Source organism: Zootoca vivipara, chromosome 5 (assembly GCF_963506605.1).
Source record: "Zootoca vivipara chromosome 5, rZooViv1.1, whole genome shotgun sequence".
Lineage (NCBI taxonomy): Eukaryota > Metazoa > Chordata > Lepidosauria > Squamata > Lacertidae > Zootoca > Zootoca vivipara.
The window spans coordinates 62,369,276-62,386,859 of NC_083280.1; the positions used below are offsets into that span (position 1 = coordinate 62,369,276).

Here is a 17,584-nt window from a genome sequence, read left to right on the forward strand (position 1 = left end):
CTACAGTTAGAACTGGATATGGAACAACTGAGTGGTTCAAAATTGGGAAAGGAGTACGACAAGGTTGTATATTGTCTCCCTGCTTATTTAACTTATATGCAGAATTCATCATGCGAAAGGCTGGACTAGATGAATCCCAAGCCGGAATTAAGATTGCCGGAAGAAATATCAACAACCTCAGATATGCAGATGACACAACCTTGATGGCAGAAAGTGAGGAGGAATTAAAGAACCTTTTAATGAGGGTGAAAGAGGAGAGCGCAAAATATGGTCTGAAGCTCAACATCAAAAAAACCAAGATCATGGCCACTGGTCCCATCACCTCCTGGCAAATAGAAGGGGAAGAAATGGAGGCAGTGAGAGATTTTACCTTCTTGGGCTCCTTGATCACTGCAGATGGTGACAGCAGTCACGAAATTAAAAGACGCCTGCTTCTTGGGAGAAAAGCAATGACAAACCTAGACAGCATCTTAAAAAGCAGAGACATCACCTTGCCGACAAAGGTCCGTATAGTTAAAGCTATGGTTTTCCCAGTAGTGATGTATGGAAGTGAGAGCTGGACCATAAAGAAGGCTGATCGCCGAAGAATTGATGCTTTTGAATTATGGTGCTGGAGGAGACTCTTGAGAGTCCCATGGACTGCAAGAAGATCAAACCTATCCATTCTGAAGGAAATCAGTCCTGAGTGCTCCCTGGAAGGACAGATCGTGAAGCTGAGGCTCCAATACTTTGGCCTCCTCATGAGAAGAGAAGAATGCTTGGAAAAGACCCTGATGTTGGGAAAGATTGAGGGCACTAGGAGAAGGGGACGACAGAGGACAAGATGGTTGGACAGTGTTCTCGAAGCTACGAACATGAGTTTGACCAAACTGCGGGAGGCAGTGCAAGACAGGAGTGCCTGGCGTGCTATGGTCCATGGGGTCACGAAGAGTCGGACACGACTAAACGACTAAACAACAACAAAATATATATATATATATATGAATGCTGAACTAATGCCAAAGGCGTTTTGCCGCTTCATTTGCTACAAATCAAAAAGCTGAGGAATTGACATTTCTGTCCTTATTGATCATCTTTCAGAAAGTCCACACAAATTTATTTTAGAAACTTACATCAAAAGCATGCTGAGTCTATAAGATTCCTTTGGCATTTCAAAGTAATGAATTCAGAATTCTGGAGAACATCTTTGGAACTAAAGTTAACATTAACACCTGAAGCTTCCTTGAAAGGTTTCTCTTCCCAGGATGCAACTTGCATGCCAATAATTTATCATGAAAAGGTCTTTGAGGTTTTTTTATATTATAGCAAATACGTAGGAAGCATGGTATCACAACCACAAAAGTAAAACTAGAAAGGAAAGGAAAGGAAAAGAAGAAGAGCTGTTCGTTTTTTAAAAGGAGAAGCGTTAAATGTAATGGAAAGGTTGAGTCTTTTGAGCTGACAGGCCCAGGTGGTATTTGTAATTGAAAACTTGCTGCAAGGATTTGTAATGCAAGCCTCAGTGAACAAAAGCTATTATGAGGTGATGGCTGTGTTTTGTGTTGTTTTTCTCTCATTATAAGCTATTTTTAAACGGGGTGGGGGTGCTGTGTCCCTGTGTTTCCAGATACTAAACGCTGATATTCTAGTACTGAAATCTTCCCATACTGTTTGTTCTTTGCTGAAAAGCCCAACGGTTCTCATCTGGTAGACAAAGTGCCTTGCACTTAGAGTTACTCAAAAGGATAGCTGCATCTAGACCTTTAATAAATAAATGTCAGCGGAGTAGCTCGATTAAAGTGACGTTCAGGCCAGAAATAAGACAGAAATGCTCCTTGGTTCATATTCCTTTTAATTATTTATACAATTCTGACCATGATTCATTTTTGCATCCAAAGTCTTTTCTCTTCATAATGTGTTATTTCTGCGGCTAGAAAGGTGTGGGAAATGAGTACCATATTTCTTCCAGCTGTAGTACTGTTCAGAATTGGAAATACATTTTTGGCTCAGTCTCTGTCAATGCATAACATAGCAGCACGTTTAAAAAAGAAGAAGAAGAAGAAGAAAACCTTGATGAAACAACTTGGTTTAATGCTAGAATCAAGTAATCTGAGGTGTCTCGTTTTTCACTATTACTTATGGCTTGGCAAGCCTGTTGGAGCCATCTGCCAGAGCGAGAGGGCAATCCTCCCACTAGAGCTTGGGATCTCTGCACCTCGCATAGCCTAGGGAGATTTCAGGAAGGGGCGGGCTAGCAGCACTCCCTTTAAAAGGACAAGCCCCCATTTCATCCGGCCTTCTTCCAACACTCCTTCCCCCCCATATGTACTGCAAACTTCCAAACTCTCTTGGTTTAGAGCAGGGTTTCCCAAACCTGGGACCTCCAGTTGCTTTTGGACTACAATTTCTATCATCCTTGACCACTGGTCCTGCTAGCTAGGGATGATGGGAGTTGTAGTCCAACAACAGCTGGAGACCCAGGTTTGGGAAACCCTGGTTTATAGGGCCAGAAATGAACTTAACTCTCAGCTGCAATTTGCCCTTGTTTGGGAAGTTTTCACCTTTCGCTCAATGGCAGCAAGTGTCTGTTAGCTGCCTTATCTTCATTTTCACAGCTTGGGCAGAAATGGCATTGAGTAGGGTATCGGTAAAAGGGAGGACCCCCTTAAGGGACCTTGAGGGGTGAACACACCCCCCCCCATCCTAGCTCAAGTGGGGAAGGTCTAGTCAGAAACCAACTTAACTTATCAGCAGTCCCTGTCTCGTGGTTTTGCGCCACGTTGGATCATTGGTGTGTGGCTGCCGCCCCCCTCCCCCCGCAGACTTTGGTCAGGTGCTTAAGGTTGAACTTCAGGTCAGATGATCCTGTCCCAATGCCATGCCAGCCCCACCTATTTCTGTTAGTCAATAAATTTGTGGCCAGTTTCATCCATACACATCTCCTGATTTGGAGGGTGGCAACAAGAAAACAGGCCTTTTCTGTGGTGGCTCCCCAATTGTGGAATGCTCTCCCCAGAGAGGCTCACCTGGTGCCATCATTACATGTCTTTAGATGCCAGGCAAAAACATTCCTCTTTACTGAGGCCTGTGGCTATTAAATAAACTATTGCCTGTGAAAGTGTGGGAGAGAGGACTGTTGTTATGATTATTTTACTACAGTGGTACCTTGGGTTACAGATGCTTCAGGTTACAGACTCTGCTAACCCAGAAATAGCATCTCAGCTTAAGAACTTTGCTTCAGGATGAGAACAGAAATCGTGCGGCAGTGGTGCGGCGGCAGCGTGAGGCCCCATTAGCTAAATGGGGTACCTCAGGTGAAGAACAGTTTCAGGTTAAGAATGGACCTCCAGAACGAATTAAGTTCTTAACCCGAGGTACCACTGTATTAGGCTGTCTGTCAGTATGCTCTTTACTATTTTTTTATTATGTTTTTATCATTGATGTTTTGTAATGTGTTTCTAATTTTGTACACCACCCCAAGAGTCATAATGAGAATTTTCCTTGCACCCTCCCTTGGCTTTGGAGGGGGCTGCCACAGCAAATGCGCTACAATGGAGTAGTCTCCTTGCCCTCCCATTCTTGTTCTGAAGACAATACAAATTCTGGAAACTCCAAAAGAATGCAGTTTTTTATTATGTCTGTAGCCCCATTCTCACGGAGATGATAAACCCATGTCTTGGCTAAATCCCTTCGGGTGGAAACCTGACATGATAGAATGCCTCTCCATACAGAAATACTGCCGGCGCATTGGAAATGATGTGTCAGGGAGCACAGACCTAGCTTAGCCTTCTATCTGACATGGTAGTTTTCTGTATATAGGATTTGTGTTTGTGAGGCAGCATTCCATCAATGTAAACACATTTTCATATTACCGGATCTTTAATAGAATATGCTATTTGATATATGGAAGGAAGTAGAGGAAATGTACAGTTTAATAAAGAAAAGCTATCACTCATTTTTTAGAAGAAAAGGCCATCTATAGTTTTTCCCTTTATCATTCCCTAGTGTAATAGCACATCAAACCAAAACAGCTTCAAATAATAAACAGCACTGCTGTTCACTTGCAACTCCACTGATTATGAGTTTTCTTCTCATAATCAGTGAGTAAAATTGATGCCCACAGACGAACCAAGTGTTGTTGATTAATACTTACTGTTACCAGACCTAGAAATTTCTAGGTGCTGTTCAGAAATTAAAAGACAGCACAAGTCCTGCCAGTAGGCTTACTTAATTAATAAACATGACACAAAAAGGATGGAAAGGGAAGCATCTAGGTGGAGTGTTTTAATTGATTAATGTCCCAATTAAACTGATTAAAGCATGCATCTCTTGTTATAGCAGTTCAAGATTATCTGTGTCAAACTGTTTGCGTATATTCTACCAATTTTCTCACTTGAGTGTTAGTGATGTGTGAATTTCCCACCTAGATTGCTGCATTATAATTTAGTACTGATTATTTATTTACTTCTTTAAAAGTTTTGTATACTGCCCTTTGCCATTTGGCATCAGAGCAGCTGCAGCAATAAAATATATAAAATCAGAATACTGTACAAAGCAAATATAATAAACATAATTTTATAACTCCAACAAACAGAAGAAAAGAAGAAATCCCTCAAACCCCGTTACAGGATAGATTGGCATTCTGGGAAACGCGATGCAATTTTTTTATGAATGAATGATGGTGGCAGATAACCCTGTCCTTCCAGTCTGGCTTACTAGGCACAGAGAATCAGTTTAGGGCTTCCAATTCAAGACCAACATTTCACATGCAGTCTAGGTGTACTTAGAAGTAAGTCCTTCTGAATAAGCCCCATTGGAGCTTATTTTGTAGCAAGTGTGCACAGCAGGGGTGGTGAACATGGTGCCCTCCCTATGTTGGACAGCAACTCCTTTCAGCGTGGCTAATTGTGAGGGATGATGGGAATTGTAGTTCAACAACTTCTAGAGGGCAGTATGTTCGCTACCCCTGGTGCACAGAATTGCATCCTTAGTTGATTATTGATTATTGTTATTTTGCTTGTAGATGGCCCAAAACTCTGGCTGGCGTAATTGCTTACCACCCATGTCTCCAGTATTCTGTCAATCCAGCTTCCCTCTTGAATGGAGCAGAAGAGTCAAAAGCATGGCGTAAGTGTAATCGCACAGGTCGGTGGGCTGAAGAAAGCTATTCTGAATGTCCTTACTCACAAGAAGCTACTCAAGTCCTTCATGCTTTTAGTCAGGTAAAATGACACCAATTGTTATGCATAGAGCATACTGTAGATGTTGCACATCCCTTATCAGCACACTGCACAGAAATAGAAGTTTACTTCTTTGTTATCTAAGGTATATTTCAAGGACAGGATCTGAAATATGCTTTGAGTATCTAAGTTCTACAAGTGTTCTAGGTTTGAACAAGGAAAGTCAGAAGTGTTTATTATATAGATCAGGAGAGGGGAAAGGCCGCTCCCTACCTTCACAAGAGCCTCCATTCAAGCTGCCCAATCATGGGTGGTTATGGGGAAGTGGCTGAGGGACCCTACTCTCTCCACTGCTTCCAGTTGGATCCGCTCCCTGAGCATAAATAGGGGATGCGATCAGCCCCTGGCAGCTCAGTCAGAGCCAATTTTCCAACCCTCCCACGCTAAGTTATATATAATGAGTTGCACAATGGCAGGCTGTCGGGTCGTGTTCATGGCTTTGCTATGGAAGAACTGAGTCGCCATATTTGGGACCAGGCAAGACTTTTCTCTCAATCCAGTTGACCCTGGCTGGGGAGTTTGCCGACCTCATAGCAATCGTCACAACTTGATGGCAGGTAAGACATTGGGTTGGATCCTTAGCCAGAGGGGGAATCACACTCTACCACAACAAGCGACAGGATACCCCATTAAAGCGGTCAGTGGGGATGGTGCTTCTGTACAGGTACCCTGATGGGAGCCAACAGACCATAGCACCTCCTAGGTTGGTGCTGCTGAAGGGGTCACCCCAATTTGATGTATGTCATAGGGCGACCCCAATCGGCCAGCACATGGGTAGGTTGATTCCAGATACATACCCAATGCCTACACCAAACCTACTTACATCTGTAATTAATAAAGTTGTGGTTGTATTTTATCCCAACATGGCTGTCCTGTGTTTCATAGCTTTCTTTGAATTCCTGGCCCTGGCAGAGGGCTTAGTGCACCTGGGCCTGCAAACGTTGGCCTTCCAGATGTTGTTGAGCTATGACTCCCCTCATCCCTGGCCATTGGTTGTGTTTACTAGGACTGATGGAAGTTGTTCATCAGCATCTGGAGGGCCAAAGTTTCTCTACTCCCTACTTCTAGATTCACACAAGATGCTCATGATATCTATCCTTAATACATCTGTTCAGTTAGCAAGCTAGTGAAGCAGGATCAGTGGTAGTGGCACCAAGGTGTAAAAGTTACCTGATGACTTAACTGTGTACGGCTTTGTTTGTAGCAAGTATTTTGCCCTGTAAAGGGCTGAAGATTGAGACTGAATTTTTGCATGAATACATTTTTCATCTGTAAGACTGAATTTATTTATTTTTTTAAAGTGCAACTGGGGTTAAACATTTGGCTGTGTTTTATAGGAGCATTTTTTTGTGTATTCTATTTCCAGATGCATCTTAATTCCACCAATGCACTTGAATTTTCCCATCAGCTTGCAACCTACACAAGAGATGCTGCCAACTTTTCAGATAAGGAGGACATTATCTATTTGGCTTACATGCTGGAAAAGCTAATCATATATATGGATGAAATAAAAGATGTAAGATACTGTCTAACTAATGAATATGTGACTGTTGGATGCTGAAAAAGAAAGAACAGAGGCATAATCTTAAATTTAGTATCAAATACCCAGCATCAAATACCCAGCAAAAATTTCTGTATTTTAAGAGACTTTTCAACCAGATACTTCAAGTATGCACATTTTTAATTTCATTGGAATTAGATTTTTTCCCCCATTACAACAATAATTATATAGGGTTGTATCCAGTGCTATACAAACACAATTCCACTTGTTTAAATGAGCTTATTCTCCTTCCATACCCCCAAAATTTACTCCAGAGGATTCCTCATTCTTCTGGAGCAGATTTTCAGGATACATAGAGGGCTGCAGGACAGATTATGGTTAGGGTAGTTACTACTGGTGGGGAAAGGCTGCGTCTTTCAGACCTTGTGCTTGCCTCCTAGATGCTATGTCTAGTTACAGCTGGAAACAAGATACTGGACCTAATACCCCATTGGCTGGATCTAGTGTGTGTGTAGGGGGTCCTTTTGTTCTGTTTTATGCACAGCTTCTTCACTAAGGTTGAAATGAAGGCAGTTCTTGAAATATCATAAGAGTTCTAATCCTATTTAGTATTATTGCCGTGAACAATATTTTAGCTGCAAGCTGGCATGATGTGCTTCATATATTTTGATACTTCTAGACATCTGCTTTCTCCAACATTCACGGTGCCTTCATAGGTAGTTGGCACAGTGACCCAAAGTGGGCATGCATTCCCCATAGTTTACAAAGGGAAAAAAGAGGGTCAGTACCAAACCCAAATAGGGTAAAAGAGGCAAGGCCTCAACATGGTATTAAAAAATAGATTTATATAAAAAAATAGTTGTTGTTTAGTCGTTTAGTCATGTCCGACTCTTCGTGACCCCATGGACCAGAGCATGCCAGGCACTCCTGTCTTCCACTGCCTCCCGCAGTTTGGTCAGGCTCATGTTCGTAGCTTTGAGAACACTGTCCAACCATCTTGTCCTCTGTCATTCTTTGTAGAAAGTAGTGAGATGCTTAACACATCTTAGTGAAAACCTTTGGGTTTGGGCTTTCACTAAAAGAATGATGACAATCTACATCAGGCATGGGGAACCTTTGGCTCTCCAGATATTGCTGAACTACAACACCCAGCATCCCAAACCATTGGCTATGCTTGTTAAGGCTGATGGGAGTTTTAGTTCAGGAACATCTGGAGAACCATAGATTCCCCACTCCTGATACACATAGTCACTATATATAGTAGCATAACCCATATTTCAAGTTGTATTTGACCTCACAACTGAATCGGGGCACTAGCCATTTATTTACTTATAAAACAGGGATCCTGCACAAGAACAGGAGCCCCCCCCCACTTCATCCTCATGGAGGGCAATGAGAAGAACAGTTGGGAGAGAGATGCTAGTTGCTTATCCCCACTATCCCCTCTCTCACATTTACTTAACTTGGAAAAAGAATACATGGAGTGGGATTAGATTGCATCTGTAGTCGGGGCAGGGGCTGGAAGAGGAACAAATCACTGGTAAAGCACTCATAGCATGATATACTTTATGTCAATGGAACATTATTGCTTGGGCTCATATAATTCTGAAACAGTTTTGACTTTATAGTCACTGACTTGGGGACAGGCTTATCCATAAGAAATCAATTTAGTTTTATAGCCAGAATACAGGATTTAGGTTGATGCCCTAAGATCTAGTAATTCCTGAAATGCTCACTAGACCAGTTAAATGTAGCTGCTTTTCAATTGTGCTTTTATGTCATTGTTGTGCAGTAGTCAAATACTTTGCACTATGTCTTTTTCCCCCCTTCCCTCTTACCAGCTTGCAGATGCTGTAGTTGAGATTGCCAGCAATATAATGCTGGTAAATGACCATGTATTATGGATGGCACAAAAGGAAGATAAAGCTTGTACTAGGATTGTACAGTGTGTGGAACATATTGCAAATCAAACTCTGACCAGTAATACACAGGTCATATCAAAGGTATTTCTTGAGATTTATTTGTGGCTTTTTGATATGGAAAATGTGGGAATAGGAGGGAGAAGCAGAGAGGGATGGGGGGGGGATCTGGGTATGCATACAGTATTGGTTTATATCTCAACTGATTTTGTAGCACCCAATGCATGTTGTCTTAAGAGCTGGTGTTCATCACCAGGACTTAGAAATGATAATAATTATTAGTACTTACCGGTACTCCCCTTTTTTAAAACCACTACCACCATGGTGTGACCGATAATCTATATTAGATAAATGATTGATCCATATTTTTTGAGATGTTTTGAGATGTTGCAACACACAACTTGAAAACTTAATAGTAGTAGTAATCATATTTTGAGTTACGTAGAGACAGAAGGAGTCTGACACCACCAACCAAGAGTAATTACTGTGGGATTAGTTATTTCTGCTGAGAGTGATATACTTTAATGTAGAGGTGGAATAGGGCTAGACTTTGTGACAACAAAGTTTGTCACATCTACTTTGATTTTTGATATATATATATTTACTAAAACTCCAAGCTCTATATATTTACTAAAACTCCAAGCCAGGTGCAAAAGGCACAACCATTTTTTAAAAATAAAACCAAAACACAGGATACCTATGAGCATATTCTGAACCTAGGAATGTGTTTCCAATGCCAGAGCTTAACTGACCTCACAGTCCTTTCACACAAAAACTACTACTACCTTTCTTCATTTAAAAAGCCCAATTTAAGTGAGAATAGTAGTTTTGTTGTCGCTGTTGCTAAACAATTTAGAGTCACAAACTTTTGCAAGTCTACTGCAAATCACCCAGAAAATGAACAGTAGGTTTGCTTTGCCCGCTCCTGCCTTTAACCAGTTGTTTTAAACCAGTGGTTCCCAATTGGTAGTCTGCAGACTGCAGGGGGTCTGCGTAAGCCACCCAGGGGGTCTGTGATACATACCCAGCAACTGTCCAGGACATTCCATTCTGCAGGGCACCCAAAAACATGCAAGTCATTTGACCCACACAGGAGTGGCCCAATTTTGTGCTGGGACATGATGGAGGATATGGTGACACCATTCACATAACAAAAGCTACCACAGAGATATCAACATTTTCAAAAGTAGGGGGTCCGTGGCTTGGCTTTTGGAAAACAGGGGGTCTGCAGTACTTAGCTACCGTATTTGGGAACCACTGATTTAAACTATTAGTTTTCCCTTTTTACTGCTTTTGAATTATTAGAACACACTTTCCCCTAATAATATGAACCAAATAATAAAGTGATAGTTCAGAATAAAAGCCTTCCAAACCTCAGTTTCTGTTAGAACAGAAAGCATTTCTTGGATTGCATTGCTTAGGATTTCCAGCTAGTTGCATACGTCAGAATATTAGTAAAGATATAACTGATGCCATATGGCCGTAGCAGAGGATCCATAATCAGATTTAGTTTTGCATTTAGAAGTCAGTTCTTATCTCTGACTACCATGTTTCATGTTACAGCAGCAGGTATTCAGTGAGACTGGACGATAACATGCAAAAACAAATTCTGATCTAGAAGAAGTCCTTTGGATGCCAATATATGAAACAACGAATTGGAAACCTAGATAGTTTATCTATTGGAATCTGCCTTCCACACATCAAAGGAAGGGAAAAACAGGAGTCCTTAGAGCACCTTTCCTGAATGAGCTTCCTATAGATTGTGCTGTGCTTTTCACATAATAGGGAAGGGCATGTCAGGAGTTATTCAGAGTGGTGGGAACATACTCAATTTGATTTTATTTGCTGAAGTTTCAGTTAGATACTGCATAACTTATTTGTGAATCATAACAATGTGTACTTTTAGTTGTCCTTGTTTTAAAATTCCAGACTTGCCTTTGGCTTGGGTTTCAGATGAACCTATGCCAGGAAATGGATAGAGGGAGAGTTTGATCTTGGTTCTCCTGGATCTTTGAGTGGCTTTCGATATCATTAGCCATGGTATCTTCCGGCCAGTCTCTTGGGGATGCAACTAAGGGGCATTGTTTTGCAGTACTTCTGGTCCTGCTTGGAGATCAGGGTTCAGGAGGTAGTTCCAACCCTTGGCCATAGGCCTTCAGGGTGCCATAAGGTTCCACCCTGACCCTCATGTTTTTCAACATTCACATAAAACTACTGGTTGTAGTCTTCAGAGGTTTGGACTGAGGTGTCATCGATATACAGCTGAACTCAGCTCTGTTAACTTTTCCAATAATTCTAAGGTGGCTGTGGAAACCCTGAACAGATATTTGAAGGCATAATTTTGTTTTCTGGGGGAAGTGGGGTGGTGGAATTAAAATGCTGAAACTTGATCGAGAAAGAAGATATTGTGAATCAGGAAATCTGTGAGCTTGGATGATGGTGTACAATTTCAAAGTATTTTGAATGTGTCCATTAAATTTTCACCAAATGTACATACTGAACAAGAAGTAGTGAGGCTACCTAAAATTAGTGGAATGTCTTCAAGTTGTCAGCAACTTCTTAAAAAGTCTACATTTTGTCATCCAGTCTAGGAGAAACAAGAAACTTCTCCTTTAGCTCTGCTAGCTGATGCCTGTGATGTGGCTGGCCTGTGATCATTATTGTGGTCTTCTAAAATCACATGGTTCTGTTCTGTCACCTCTTCCAATATATCTTTCTTATCCCTGGTGATAGTTGGCTTTTGTACTGTGATAGACTTCACTGATTCTGGGAGTAACTGTCTGTATCTCTGTTATTTGGAAGGCTCTCCATTATCTGTAAAACCTCCCCTACTGGGAACTATTGGTAGAGCTGATTCCCCTTGCATTCCCCTTTCATATTTGCACCTGTTTTTGAAGTCAGTAAGCTGCAATGTGTGTCCAGCCAGAACTAACACACACACACACACACACACACACACACACGGGTTGCTTCATGTTGTATATGTAGTATGCATATATTGCTTAGTTATCCAGAAGCTGATGATGACACGACGGTAAATGTTTTTAGATGTCAAGTACCATAGGTCATTTTTCTCGTTGTTGTTTAAGGGTAACTATCTCCCTTTGCGGACAATTAGACAGACTGCTTCTTTGTCTTGATTCTACTTAGCCATTCTTTATGTCCCCCCCCCCCTTTCTGTAGTCAAATTAGCGTACAGTCAACTTCAACTTGTAAATAAAGCTGTAGACTTCTCTGTGTAGTCTCGTACAATACCAAACAACTGCTGTTCATTTTGGAGGCTGGCCAGCAGCAATTAAGCAAACTGCATCGCTGAGACAGTGCTAGTCTCCATTTCTCTCTTAATATGAAAAGACCGTATCTTCTTGAAGATGTAAATGATTCCAGCTAACAAAACTGAAAATATTTTTTTGACCATTGTTGTCACTTCACCTCCTCTGTAACTGTTAATCACTACTTTACATCATGGAACCCTAAGAAATGTGTCTAAATTCAAGAAGACCATCCATTTGGCTGTAGATACTCTAGAGAAACTTGAACTATTCCTTCCTTGACCACATTATTTGCCATAGTAATATGATATGAATTATTACTGCCATAGCACTGCAGGATGAAATTGGCCAATCTGAATTCCTGCACATTTCCCATTCATTTCAAAGGCGGTGAGCGTCTGACTGTAGGAATCTTGTTAAAACAAACAACTATTGATTGTTAAAATGCAATTATTCCAGTTAATATCTAGTTACAGGTAGGTAGCCGTGTTGGTCTGACGTAGGACTTCTCACCCCTTGCTTTTTCCTGTAGACCATTTGTAGTCGTTAACGGTCATCAACAACTATCAGTCTGTCCATCACCCACTCCCTCCACCCTTCTGAGTAATACCTCCCCCCCCACCATCTGACTATATATAAGCATCTGGGAACTTCTGCTTCAGTGTATCTGAAGAAGTGTGCATGCACACGAAAGCTCATACCAAACTTAGTTGGTCTCTAGGGTGCTGCTGGAAGGAATTTTTTTTATTTTGTTCAGTTAATATAGTTCTTCTCTGTAAAGATAAAATTTAAGAAATGAGTTAGGTCCTTTTACATTTAAAAAAGAAGATCCTTGTACATTTTTAAAAATTAAAAATAGTGATGCAAGCCTATAAGCTATGTAACTTTATGGGTGCACATGAATGGTGTTTTGTGATGCATTATGTATGTGTGTTTGTATAGTACAGCATATGCAAATACGTAATGTAGATTTTATACAAGTTATTGCCTGTAAAAATATGTTAAAGCTACACCAGCTCCTCAAATTTGTTTTGACAGGTTTCTCTTAATATTGCTCTGGAGGCCTTTATGATCAAGCCATCCAGCTTCATGGGGGTGACTTGCACTGCCTTCCAGAAAATATCTGCAGATCCAGACAGGCCACTGAGCCGCAACAAAGGGAACAGGGAGACAGACCAACGTTTGAATTTTAAGTGCAATGCTGGCAGTCATGGTGCCTCTGTGGTTAATTTCTCTCCAATGGTAAGTGGTATAACCAACAAATACACTGAATTTACACATAAAATAGTTTGCATTTGGAGCAATGAGGATAAGTGATCTGAAATGATGAATTGAACTTCCTTCTGGTTTTGCAAGTGCATTGGCAATATTTTTTTACGGAACTGTGTGCGTCGATTTAAGGACACACCCCTAATACTTGATGTTGAATCCTAGATGTTGCATTGTTTGAATGGTGAGAACAATGAAAATAGTGTGAAAGCATGTGGGGCTTTTTGAGGTATGAAAGTAAACTGGACTGAAATGCCATCATATCGATGGTCTCCAGCAAAAAATAGTTGTAGGTATCCTGATCCTGGCCCAGGGACAAGGTGGACCAAAGTTGATTAAATCCATCGAACTTATGGAGTAAATGTATTATTTACTCAGGGTTCACTTGATTTATTAGTAGTAGTAATACTGAATAAATATAAAAATCACATTTTACTTTTGTCTCAAGTTTATGATTTTGCCAAAGGATGTAGGTATATATTGAATGTATGTAGGGGTGGGGATTATCTTCCCTTTACTAGAAAGCAGAAGTGCATAAAAGCATCCAGATATTGAAAAAGAGTTACTAGTTGTGAGAGGATTTGCTGCTGTTTGTTCAGTTGTGACTAGGAATTGTTTTATGCATTTTCCTGTTTGTTATGTACTGTTTCCTTTACAATGTATATTGAATGTTTATATGAGACACACTGAAAAATTTGTAAAGGGGGGCGTCCATCATATGTTCAGATGATTTGAGCAATGCTAGACAAGTGACAAAGAAATATTAAACCTTGTTTGGAAAGGCACTTCTATTTTATGAAATGTTACGAAAAATATTAGCAGTTCTGTTACTATGCATATATAGGGGGCCTGAAATAATCTAAGAAAGCAAATAGACACAAGTTCCTTAGTGGGATGTATTATTTGTATTGGATAATGAAGCAGAACAATTAGATTCTGATCCAGTGCTAAATAGAATTTTGCATTTGGTTGAGCATGTTATTAAATTTAGAGTGTTCCGGGTTGAAGTTCTTGTTATCCTTGAGCAGAATCTTATTTTAATAGGCTTAGTTTTTGAAGTTTTGAAGTATTCGTGTATTATAGAACATTTCCCAAGCAAATGTTGAAAAGCTGGTTCTGGAACTCCTGAAAATCTTTAAATGTGGTCATCCCTCCCTTACCCTTCTGTGCTTTTGAGTTTCTGAGAGAAATGTGGCGCACATTGTTTCAGTGATTACTTTTTAAAAACCCATCTGAGAAGCCACATCTCAGCATTGCGGGATGTGCCATAATAGAACAGCTCTTAACGAGTGAAATACTGCATATATATCCTGTAATCTTTTAGAAAGTATTCAAAATGGTCTTGTTTTTGAGGAGGGCGGAATAGCAGATCCTATCATTGCTACTGATGTTTCTTCATGCTAGTTCAGTTGAATGCAATCTTGGATTAAGATATATATTTTTAAAATCAACCCTGTGGCACAATGGGCCAGTACATCTGGCTGTTTAACCAGGAGGTTGGAGGCTAGAGCCCACACAGGGATGGCTGTGGGCAGGATCCGTGCATTGTAAGGGGTTGAATTAGATGACCCTCAGGGTCCCTTCCAATTCTCCAATTCTGTGATACACTCTATACCTCCCAGGGTTGTTGTGGAAAACCATGCACATCACCTTGAGAAAAAGGTGGGATGCAAATGAAAAGGGGGGAAGGAAATGGATTTTAAAAGCAAGCAAACACCCATGCATGTTGAAAACAAGGAAACATTCTGTGCCAGGTGCCGTGGGCCCTACGGGCTTTGGGCAAAGGCAGTGAGGATGGAGGCCCAGCAACTTGGCTAAGCACACAGCACTCTAGTTTGGAGGCAGAACAGCCATCTCTTCCCCATTGCACCAGTATCCTTCATTCTCATGTTGCTGTTGCCCGAGGAAATCTTCCCATTTTAGGAGATTGTCCATGTGCCACGTTAAATGGTTTCACTGGTGCCAGGGACTACAGGAGTCAAAGAGAGAGAGAGAGAGAAGGTGGGGATGATCTAGCACAGTGTTGCATGCTCCTGCCTCTTTTCTCTCTGTTATGACCTTGTTCTTCAAGCAAGCCACAGAGGCCAATGCCTGCCAGTCAGCCAGGGAATTATGCCATCCCATTTCTAAGTGCTGTTGTGTGCTGTAACCAGAGCAAAACATTTGTTCATATTTTTCAGGTACAGAAAATTAACATTTTCTCCAAATATGTTTGCCTGCCAAGTTCTGAAGCCTCTTTCTTTCATTAAGACAAAGCAAAAATGAAAAACAAGTGATTAGATTCCCTTCTTACCCAAGAACATGCAGGCATCTTATCTCAACCTATGGCAAAACATTTGATTTGAATAAAACCTTGGCAGTATATTGCTATATAAAGAGCTTTAGCAAAGTTTATCTTTTCTTACGTGTTTTTCCATGTTTGTTGAAAACGTCCAAGCCAAATTCTTGGCCAGGCTTGGATTGTCATGATTTGTTTCAGTGAACTAAATATTTTGCAGGTGAATTTTTCAAAAAAGTACAACAGAAAGCCCCCTTTTTTTGGTTCCATAATTGAAAAGGTAAAGTTTAACCCAGAATATTCAATTAAACTGGAATCCATGTTATGCCTAGCAGGTCTTCTTAAAGTACGTGAAACAATAATGTTTGCATAATTTCATAATTCATTTTCTAACTATTCTCATTTGGGGGGGGGGGAGACGATGACAAGACAGTTGCCTGCATCCATTTATTTAAAAATCACCACACATCCAAAATTAGCTTTATCAAAATACTGAATTAGTAAAATCTTCTTATTTCCTTATTCTTTATCATAAATACAAAACCAAAGGAACATTAAAGCTGCATAAAAAGAAAATGAAAAGTGGCAGGAAAGGGCAAATGTTTGTTTCAGTAACAAAGTATTCCTTTTATTAGCAATCTGTGTGAAAGCTCTGAATTTCAAATTTTGAAAAACAGAAACGAAAACTTTTGCACAATAATTTCCCATTGTGGGGGAGGTGATTCTGACATTGTTATATGCTTCTTGGATGGCTTCTTCAACTAAACACATGCAGGTGGCAACAGCTGCTTATCTGGTTCCAGGGTGGGCGACAGTTGTTGCCCATTACAAGCTTCCTCCAATTTCCTCAGAGGTGATAAAACGCCTCTTTTGCAGCTGGCCATTAGATCCATCCATGGCTGGCTGCTGTGGATGGTGGGATAGTCTGCCTAAAATTTGAACTACTCAATCGGGGGCAGGCAGGTGGGCGGAGCCAGGGCAGCAGACTGGAGTGTGGAATTCTTCACTCGTGCTTATTGGGCACAGAACGGCGCTAAAAGGGGGAAATCTTTGTAAAGCAGCATATGCAGCATTACCATCAGACCCACATTTTGGGACATACCATATATGTCCCGTGAGTTTTCTGAGAACACTTTCAGCAGGCTAAATTAGCACCAGTATTTTATATGCTCAGGTATCATAATAGTTGACAGATGAATGAAGCTGAGCAAAAAAAGGAAAAGACTGAAGTGTATTTTATTATACTCTAAAATATTAGCACTGTTAGTGACTTCTGAGCAAACCAGTATAACCCAAGTTATTTCTTGCCATTCCCTGTGCCAGCAGCCTTAGATCTTTCTACTTATGCCTCTGTAATAGCTCCCTTGTGCAATATTGAAACAATAGTATAGTTCTTTTGGTAAAATACTGCTATGAAGACACACACACACACTCCGTAAACATTGTGTGTGCAAGATCAGGGCCTGCGCTGTGACCTAGTCTGCTCCTTGAAGGTAGAAGGGTTGTCTAGGCTTAGGGTTCAATATCCTTCTTTTTGGTTAGGGTAGATCCTTAACTGTTAACCTCTTTTTAAGCTCCAGGTACAGCTAGTGTACATTTGAAAACCTTTCCTACTTGACAATACGAAGACATAAATCACAGAAACAATGCACCAGTGGTTACGTTGTCTGGCATACTTAGTTATTTATTCTAGACTTATTTTACCTTGCTTGTGTAGTAGGCTGTACCAATATTGGATGTGTAAGACAGAGCAGAGCGCAGCACAGTTTTCATTTCTACACAATTGCACATATGGATCTTTGGATTATGTCCTAGAATTTCTATGACTGAATCCATTAGAGAGAAGGCCAACATATTTATAGTCTTCTTTTCAGGCTGGCTTGATATTCAAACTTTAAAACAGTGTATTGACTTTTATGATTCAAAATTAAAGTGCAACACTGGTTCTCAGCTGCCACGTTAATTAAGTCATGCCCCTTTTTTGTCCTTAACATTCAAGTAGCAATAAAATAAGATTCAAAAATAATATAAACATGTAGGTGTGCATAGTACTGTTTTTAAAGGGTTTGATCACAATAATTATGAGCACCATTTCTCCCCTCATGGAATAATAATAATAATAATAT

General features: G+C 40.5%; 1 protein-coding gene across 3 annotated transcripts in view; it reads left to right on the top strand.

Moving 5' to 3' along the window:
* Nucleotides 1-17,584, top strand: part of ADGRA1 (adhesion G protein-coupled receptor A1) — a 305,321-nt gene that overhangs the window by 152,237 nt on the left and 135,500 nt on the right. For 2 of the 3 annotated variants that reach the window (XM_035137651.2, XM_035137652.2), the window contains exons 9-12: nt 5,003-5,201; nt 6,586-6,735; nt 8,562-8,723; nt 12,950-13,153. In XM_035137651.2, the coding sequence (XP_034993542.2) occupies nt 5,003-5,201; nt 6,586-6,735; nt 8,562-8,723; nt 12,950-13,153 (715 nt within the window). The remainder of the gene's footprint in view (nt 1-5,002; nt 5,202-6,585; nt 6,736-8,561; nt 8,724-12,949; nt 13,154-17,584) is intronic. The other variant, XM_035137653.2, reaches the window with a different exon arrangement.